Source organism: Fulmarus glacialis, unplaced genomic scaffold (genome assembly GCF_000690835.1).
Source record: "Fulmarus glacialis isolate BGI_N327 unplaced genomic scaffold, ASM69083v1 scaffold20259, whole genome shotgun sequence".
Taxonomy (NCBI): Eukaryota; Metazoa; Chordata; class Aves; order Procellariiformes; family Procellariidae; genus Fulmarus; species Fulmarus glacialis.
This window is the reverse complement of record NW_009231673.1, coordinates 53600-63134: the sequence shown is the minus strand read 5'-3', so window position 1 is coordinate 63134 and position 9535 is coordinate 53600. Positions and strand designations below refer to the sequence as shown.

At 37.8% G+C, this 9535-nt stretch overlaps 1 protein-coding gene across 1 annotated transcript in view; it reads left to right on the top strand.

Moving 5' to 3' along the window:
* The window catches only part of GLDN (gliomedin), an 18110-nt gene extending 9095 nt beyond the window's left edge, over positions 1-9015 (top strand). The window contains exons 7-10 of the mRNA XM_009584663.1: positions 3973-4053; positions 4135-4260; positions 4997-5147; positions 8545-9015. Of these exons, the coding sequence (XP_009582958.1) occupies positions 3973-4053; positions 4135-4260; positions 4997-5147; positions 8545-9004 (818 nt within the window). The 3' untranslated portion in view covers positions 9005-9015. The remainder of the gene's footprint in view (positions 1-3972; positions 4054-4134; positions 4261-4996; positions 5148-8544) is intronic.
* The last annotated feature ends 520 nt before the right edge of the window (positions 9016-9535 follow it).

Below are 9535 nucleotides of genomic sequence, written 5' to 3'. Positions count from 1 at the left end.
AGCCTTTCCCCATAGGAGAGGCATTCCACCCCCCTGATAATTTTTGTGGCCGCCTCTGGACCCGCTCCAACAGGTCCAGGTCTTTCCTTTGCTGAGGGCTCCAGGGCTGGAGGCAGCACAGCAGGGGTGGTCTCACCAGAGCAGAGTAGCGAAATACTTTGTGGAAGAAAGTGTTGGTGTCAAAGTGATACCAAAGACTATACTAATATTCTAAAAACCTTCCATAGTAAACACATTTCTTACTATATTTTTACAGATATTTATATTTAACATAGAAAAATTTAATTTTAAACTGGATTTTTCAGATAGGCTTGAATTTCTTTTTGCATGTTTGAGTGGGAATAGCTTCTAAGAGGTTAACAGAGACATGGAGACTCTTTGTGAAAGTATTTGCAACTTTTGTAATCAACTTTATTTTCAACAACATTGAAAAGAAAATGTAATCTCTGTGATCTTTGATCTCTCTAATGCTCTAAACAATTCTGTTTTGAATTAGAAGTGTTAAATGAGGTTTGATTTTTCTAATGCTTTTCAGTGCCAGTTCAGGCACATGGGGGCAGGGGGAGTGGGTGCGGCTGGGAAGGCTGGTGCTTGGGAATCAAGGATGTTCTTAGTCGTTTTGTTGTGAAAATCAGCTGCCATGTTTTAAAAATATTTCAAGATGGATGTCTGAAGTTGCTGGACTTCTGAAAATTTTGGCCAATAATGTTATCATACGTTCCTGAAAACCCTCTCTCAAAAAAAATCTGGTTTTGAGACTTGCATTTCAAATCATTTCTACATACTGGAAGAGGAGAGCCTTTTTTTTGGCCAGTGCAGAATCAACAGTAGAAGAAGAGAGGAGCTGGTGGTTTGGATGCTCAGGAACATGGGTTCTACAAACATTGTGCTATTGTGATAACAGGAAAATTTTGGTTCAAGGTATTAGCTGATTACAGAAAGCAGAGAGAAGCTGGTGCAAGAACAGCATTGTTATTTCTAGCTTGAGAATGGAAGCAAACTTCTGGTTTTGGATCTACATACTGGATCTGGCTGTCCTTGTCTTTACCCCTGGATGGTATTGCATTCAAGATGGTTGTGGCTTTCAGTGACTGTTGCTACCCCTACAGTTCTGGGATGAATTTTCCTCCCAGCCGAGATGCCTGTTTTCAGGGAGGTCAGAGTGATCCTATAAAAGAATAGCAACGGATGTCTCAGTTACTAATCTTTCACATTTCTGGAAGAAAGGAGAGTTATCTGTGACAGTGTTTGGTAAAGTGGGGTTTTTTGATAGGCATACCAAAAGAGAATAGCACAAGAAGTTCTTGCAGTTATTAAGTGTGAAACAAGCAGAGCAATTTGTATGTCTCACCATTAACAGGGTGATATGTTTTTATGTCACCATCATTCTGCACAGTTTGCTGAGATGAAAAATCTTTTTTTTTAATTATTATAAATGCTATTAACCAATGAATATTTAATACTGGGTGGAACATATATCAATTATTTCCACCTCTTATTTTTAATATAGCATGTAATTGTAGTAGCTTGTAAGAACCTCAGTCAGGAGATTCTGGGTATTGAAGTATCAGAAGAGAGCCCAAAGAGCCTCCTTACAATGGAAAGTAAATAGCTGGAGCAGAAATCTCATCCATATTTGAAATTCAGAAATGCATGAACTGTTGCACAAGATGTAATTGGACCATTTACTCAGGTAGTCTCTTTTCAAGTGTTGAAACAGACTGAAGTGCTTTGAAGGATAAGCTATCTGATGGATTTCTGATGGATTTTAAATCCCAGTGTGCAAATGGGAGTTATACTCAGATAACTGTAAAGATGAGATCTTCCTCAATGAGCATTTACGTTTTATGAGTCAGTAGACTGTGAGATCTTATTACCAAAATTCAAAGAATAAAATAGCTTTTGTCATTAAATATTCATATCCCTTTAAAAAGAGAATACGCATGCTGATTTACAACTGTAATTAACTTATTACATAAGAATACAAGAATGGTTTCTTTAAATTAAATTTTGAATCAGGTAAAGCTTCATTTCTTTAAGAGAAGAGAGTAATTAGTTGGAAGCTCAGGTGTATTTGTTCTCAATGGTACTGTTAGCCAAGAAACAAAACATCCCTGCTCCACACTCCCTCGTTCCATCCTTCCCACTCTCCCCAGACAGACCAAATCAATGGTTTTAATGTCTTGTAAACTCCATTAACTCTCAGCCAGAGTATTTTATGATAGGAATCAGTAGGATATTTATCTTTTTTTGATGAAACGAAAGCAGTGAAAATTTCACATAAGAGCCTCTGAAAATTGTCTTTTTAATCTTAGTTGCTTTCTCTTTCATGCAACTGAAAGTCCTCAGAGAGGACTGCAAATATTCTCAAATGCAAACAGTGCAGTCAGCTTCACTACAAACACTGACCTGGTCCTTGACCATTCTATATTATTAGATAAACTACTGTATAGGGAACTGCTCATTTAGTTAACTGTATCTATTCGACTTGGCCCAAGAAAATTAACTTGTGCATTGCAACTTATAATTTCTGCTGAGTGGGTTCCTTTTTTGAGATATTTTGACAATATTTTGAGATCAGAAGCTGGAAAGGGATCTAGAGGGACTGCTAGATTCTAGCTACAGGCCTTCATCTTCCCATGGTTGGATTGACTGACTGTGCCTTATTTTGGAGATACACTGTGATCACTTACAAACTTTCAATGTCATATCACCAAATGTCCTAGATAAATGGGTGGGAGAAATATGTGTTGTTCTTCCTCTATCTTGGAGTAGTTTCCTTCTGCATGAACAAAGAGAGGATATAACCTAAAGGAGAAAACAACAATGCAGTATAATCTGTCCTTTCTTTCCTGAATGTCACAGTACCCTTTCAGCATTACTTTATAATTATTTCATATTTTTACTATCTTTCTCATTTAAACTTCAGCACAGCCCCGTAAATCCCTGAAATATATTGGAAGGCAACAACGAAAATGCATGTCCAAAAGAATTTGCAGCCTGCATGTCAAGCAGTGTGAAATGTGTAAGGAGATGAAAGTTAAGAATGGAATTAGAAAATAAGATTACAATGAAATCAGGATATCTTCAGCAAGGAGCTGAGAACTGTTCTCTGTGGTTATTCATTCTAAAAAAACTGAAATGTGTTGCATTGTTTTAAAGGCAGAAGAGGTATCTGGGTTTATAGGAAAAGGTCCATGAATAATTTCATTCAGGCATTGTTTTAACAGTAAATGCTAGAGAAAACCCAACCAGTTACTCTTTAAGTTGTTGAGGGGCGGGGAAAAACGTTTCCAGGTGTCTATTTGTTTCTAATGTAAACTATTTCTATGTGTGTAAGGAATATAGTGTAAAATTTTCCTTAGTCATTCATATTGCTTCTGTAATAGCATGGATGACTGATCTGCATTCTTATGCATTATGTCCTCAGTGTATGTGTTAGTACTTTATTACTGTCTTGGACATTAACAGCACGAGCAAAACTGCCAGTGTTGCCTGCAGAATACACCCCCTCTGCTGGTGTATGTAGATTTGGGCATGAAGCTTTTGAGTTTAGCCATCACTCATTTCCAAGAAAGCATTTTTGGTAGTACTGCTAAACCAGCCAGCTGCCAGCAATCTCAGTTGTCTAAAGTTATCTAAGGAAAGGGGCAACTCTGTCTTTTTAAGCCGCTACTCAGAAATTCACAGTTAAAGAACTAAATCTGTGGAGCAAAATTAGTTACTCCTCAGATGACTGTCAGCCTGACAACTTTAAGGAAACAAACCAGCCCCAACACTTCATTTCCTTGGCAGAAGTGAGAGCAAGTCTTTTTTATCTCATTTTTTGACCAGACCAACCTAAGCTTTTTTTCCCAGATGAAACAAAATCCCAGTTGTCATTCCTTTATTTTAGTGGAGTCACTGATGTGCACATCTGTCATGTCAGACATAGAAGAATGACATGTTGTACCCTTTCTCTCTCAACTCCAGGTGAGACGTGTGCTGTACCGAATGATGACACCCTGGCTGGAAAAGCTGAAGACAGAACCCCTGCTCCTTCAAAAAAACCTGGTAACCTGCTACAGGGCATCACTAACTGCTACTTACTGGTTTAATGTCACAGGTAACGGACATGTGCTTTTTCTCTACTAGAATGTGTCATAACGTCTGTTGGAAGCCCTGTTCACTTTGTCAGTGTACAGCAAACGTTTGGAACTTGGATGCGGGAACCTGCAAATATCAGCGATGAAAGGATTTGGCTTACCATGCATTTTTCAGGTACACTAGTAGTAGTCACTGCTCAAAAATCAGTTGTTATACTAACATTGCTTTCTTAATTCCTTCAACCTAAATTAATATTTCTAATCAAGTCTGATGTTTTTTTTACCCACATATTTTTCATAATATTTTCCATATTACCTGTATAATACTTGACTATACATATACATATGGTTATAGACATTTGTAGTATCTTCAGACATTTTCAGAGTCAACATCAGATTTTGAAAGTAGTTTGAGGATTTTAGGTTTTTTTAGCCAATCCAAGTTTAAATGCCTGTTGTTCATGCCTTTTTATTCTTTTCTTTCAACAGTTTACTACGGCTTTACTTCCCTAAATTGGAGCTAAGAGTTTTGCCTTTTTATTTAGGTAGGCATGAAAATGAATCAGATGCTGCATAAGCTACATTTAGTGCAGGAAAATTTCCAGGACATAAATGGAAAAAGGAAATATTTTCTGTATATTTACCAACTGAGTTCAGAATTAGGGCCCATCAGGTCTGTGGGAAGCAGGCCCTTGAACACCACCTCTCTATATTTTTTTTGGTGTTTGTCTCTGGATTATTTTATCACATTCCAGCAAGTTGAATCACTATCGAAAACACAAATACAATTGTTGTCTGTCAGATATTTGATTGAGATTGACTTTCAATGGAGATTGAATTTTCGGGTAGAGATTTCAAAATTAGGTGAACCAAATGATAGTCCTTATTTTCATGTTTTCCCCTTCGTTTAGGAAACTCTATAAAAGAATATGAGAATTCCAACGCCTTGCTGAATGACAGCTACAGGATCATTAACATCACAGGATTCTTTTATGGATGTGGTCATGCAGTACAAAACAATCACCTGTACTATCAAAAGGGAGGAACCAATGTCATTCTGAAGTAAGTCAAACATAGTTGGCTTAAGGCAAGTGATGTTGTGGAGGGAGGAGCAATGGGTTAGAGTGACAGAGGTGAACCTCAGAAAAGCAAACCACTTTCCTTGTACCATTTTATGTTTCTTTTTGGTCCTATCTAGAATAGGAAGAATGGGGGAATAGTTCAGAATTCTTTCCAGAACAGAACAACTAATTCTTTCCAATCTGTAACTAGAACGTGGGCCACTGACTGGCCTTCCATCTGCATGTGCAGATGCTGTGGGAGGAGAGGAACTGGGAAGGTAGTCTAGGTCCATTATTCTGCTGTGACAGTCAGTTCTTTAAGCATTGTTCAGCTCTGTGTCTAAGTGGTTAACCTGAGTAGTTACTACATGATAGGACAACTGGGCCTCCAGATTAACAAGAAGCCATGTGCAGAGGTGACAACAAATTTTTCTTTTGGCTATCCTGGGGTCCAGTGGGTTTCTATTATACATTACATTGCTGTGGGTGTTCTTGCACTTGGATTCTTTGCTGTGTTCATAATGGCGAGAAAGAAAAGGGAACTGAGCAAGGAATTTGGGGGTCAGAAAAAAGTATTTGATTTAAAAGAATAAGCTGTGCATCTACCTGCATCAGAGTAAGAATTGGTTCAGCTGCAGTTTGGGGGACACAGATGAATGGTTATATGATTGTAGCCCACTTGTGGAACTCGGCTTTCCAGAGCTTCTTGCTGGGTTGATGCACACGCTTTGCTCTCGGATAGCACTGTTCTTAGCTGGTAGGGGCTGAGTTAATGCTGCTAGTGCAGAGGAATGCACTAAGGCACCAGCTGAGGACATGGCGACCTGGTGAATTGCACATTCCATTGTGGAGGAGTGGCTCCGCTGTTTGGTTTCCTTGTAATAAGAAGTTCCTACAACTCTCCCAATGTATCTCCCTGAATTGGAACTGGAAATTACATCTCTATTTCTTCAGTTTCTACTGAGGACAGAGACAGACAATACAAAACAAAAACAAAATCTCATTTGCGCAAAGAGCCAAAGACAGACAGTCCAAGGGCAAGTGAAAGATTGCATCTGCTTTCAAGTTCTCTTACATGACTCTGATGTTTGAGCCAAGAACATTACTATACTTTGATGTCTATTCCCAAGCAGGTGTGAGTGCAGCCTTCCTATATTCATTTGCATGCCAAGGAATGTGAGCAAGGATCCTGCTTGGATTCTATAATATTTATTCTGCCAAAGACAAGCCTGCTTTTTGGCAACCTCCTTTAAATATCTTTAGGGCTTTTTGTTGATGCATCTGTGAAAGACCATCTCTGTCTAAGCAATACACAGTGATAGGACAGAGGTTCCTCACCTTTGCTTGGGTACCGATAATTGGGAAATGGCCTCACGTACAGATGAACACAAGCTATTTGTGGAATTTTCAAAACCTCTCTAAGAAGTTGCTGAGAGATGGCCTTTCTGTTCAGTTATTCACTCTAAGATTATTTACCTTCAGCACAGACAGAATGAGGCACTATGAATTCTCTGACAGTGAAGTCCTTGATTTTGCGCTGCAGAAAAGCTTCTGGGAGTTTTTGTATTGATTTAATGGAAAGAACAGGTGAGGACCTGGTTGGTTCATTTTGCAAATACTGAAAAAAATACTTAAAAGGAGTTTCCTGTCGTATTTGAAAGCTGGTAAAACTAAGTTTGTATGACCTTTTGGCAGGTTTTCTCATGATGGTCAGATCGCTGACATTATGATTGCTTCATCCTTTCTTCGTTTCATAACATGCTTTCCCACCTCTGTTCTTTTTGATTGATTTCATTCATCTTAGCGATCAGAAAAGTGTTTGTAGCTTGAGTTCCCTGCGGTTGATGAAAATATTACACTATATCTTGTTATTTACCCCAAGGTGCCAGAAGATTAAGGAATTTCTGAACCATTTGGTGTTTTAGGTGTCCTTGACTGGGGAGTAGAAGAGAACCTCAGGAATGAAACCTCACTTTTCTGCTCCCTTCAGGACTTTCACATAAAAGAGGAAAAGACAGGGTGTTCTGTGTTGCAGATCTTGCACATTTCTAATGAATCTTGAGATGCTTTTTATCTTGTTGGCTCTTTATAGAAAAAAATCCTGAAGAAAATCTGCATTTCTGTGTGACTATTCCTGCTAAGGGCTGTCCTTCTAGCCCTTGCATGAGGTTATTTACAATTGTGAAGCAACTAACAAGATTAACTGGTTGACACATGTTTCTCAGAAATCTTCTTCAGCCTTGAAGCCTTTTTTTAGTTGCACATACATGCTACTGGAATATGGAGCTGCTGCAGACATGAGTTTTGAAAAAGCCGAGGGGAATCATTGATCTCATTCTTGACTTTTCTTAGGATGATGATTTTCCAGTATATGCTTTCAACATCTCTTCCACAGAAAAATTATTCTTCCAGTATTTTTCCTTCTATTTTAAGTTCCTAGATCTGAAATGTTCCTGTCATTAAGCCTGTCTCTTCAGAAAACTTTTGTAACTGTAGCAGATTCCTGTATTGAGAAGTGTTTTTCCTCTGTTTGAGGAATGGAGCTGTACAGTTAGATAGAAGTTAGACGATGAAATGTGCTTCATTACAGAAGGCATTACTTAGAAGGATAAAGCATATTCTCTGCCTTTGCTGAAGCACTGTGTTATTCAGTGATTAAATGCTAACCGCAAACAAGTCTTGATAGTAGCTGATTACCGTCTTAAACTAGTAGAGGAACTCAATTTAGCTGCTCAATGCCGCTATCCTCAGATTATCATCGTATTAAGGAATTTCAAGGAATAAAAACAATTTTATACATCAGAGATGAGACATTCAGGCTGTCCTGTTGGAGCCAGCTTGAGGTCAAAATGTTGGCTCTGTAAAAGTAAATTTTTTATTCCTTTGATGTTTACTTGAGCAAATCACTGCATTATCTGAACTGTTTTCAAAAGAGGAACTCTTAAGACTGCCCAGAATTCATGCTGGTTTGGTCAATCACATTTTCTCCCCTTAGTTCCCACCTAGTAGAAAGCAAACTTCTGTACAGATTTCATTTCACAAGTTGGGGCCTTCACCTGTTATCTAGTTCTTTTTCATACCCATTCCTTTTAGTTGCTTCTTTCATCCTAGTGATAATGAAGGTCATAGACTAAATAAAGTGAAACCTACCAAAGCAAGTTCATGCTCTTGTGCACCTTTTAGATTGGTTATTACTTTGGAATTTTCTCCTAGTGTTTTGGAAGGTGGTTTGAGTGGACTACTTCATCATAAAAGACATCAGAATGGTCCTTGAACTCAAGTATTTTCAACAATGCTTCTATCAGTAATAATGCACTCCGAATTGATTCAACAGACTAGTGTGTATAAAAATGAATTTTTAACAGAGCATACTGAAAACTTCCTTTATCTCATTTCAGATTTGGGCTTGATAAAGCATCGTTGGGCACACTGCTAATTGAAAATGCCTTATATCATGGTCGTAACTACCTCTTTTCTAACTCGAAGACATATTTCAACGTAGCAGTGGATGAGAAGGGTCTTTGGATTATATATGCCTCAAGCACTGATGAAAATATAATAGTAGCACATATTGATGAAGAAACATTTTCAGTCATTCGGCATATCAATACTACATATCCTAAGTCCAAGGCTGGTAACGCATTCATAGCATGTGGCATTATGTATGTTACTGATACTAAAGATATGACAGTAAGTTTTGCTTTTGATTTATTGAAAGAGAAGCAGATTGATGCAAGGTTTGAGTTACGGTCTTCACAATCTGTTCTTGCTATGCTTTCATACAGTCTAAGAGATAAGAATTTGTATACCTGGGAGAATGGGAGTTTAATGGTATATCCTGTACATTTTGGCAGATGAATATATTTTAACATGTCATGTATGGCAGCCACGTTTGACTAAATAGATTATTTAAAGCTATATGATATACACATGGGGGTCTCTTCACTTGGTATAATTTTCTGTTCACTGATGGTGGTTTGTGAGTGTGCATAAAAGGGAGATTTGTACAAACAGACTTCAATTATATAGGCCATTCTCATCTTTTTAAAAGAACAGCTGTTCAATATTGCAGCTGGCACTCAGTTAGCACAGACTTGCTTTTGTTTTTCCCGTTTTCAGCTAATAATTATATCAATGTACATTGATTATTCCATGGTCATGTGCTCAGCAGAGACTATTTATAAATTTCAGATGCAATCATCTTACCTGCAATAATTTTCTAGTCAGTGATTATGGTCTAGTATAAATGTCTATATAAGGAACTTCTGTGTACAAATACCTTTTTCACTTAATACTTTCCACTGATTCTCTGTGAACCTTTTTTTTGGGACAAAGATATACAGCTGTTAAAAATAATGGGGATGGAAATAGTTGTTTAAATAGAGAAAA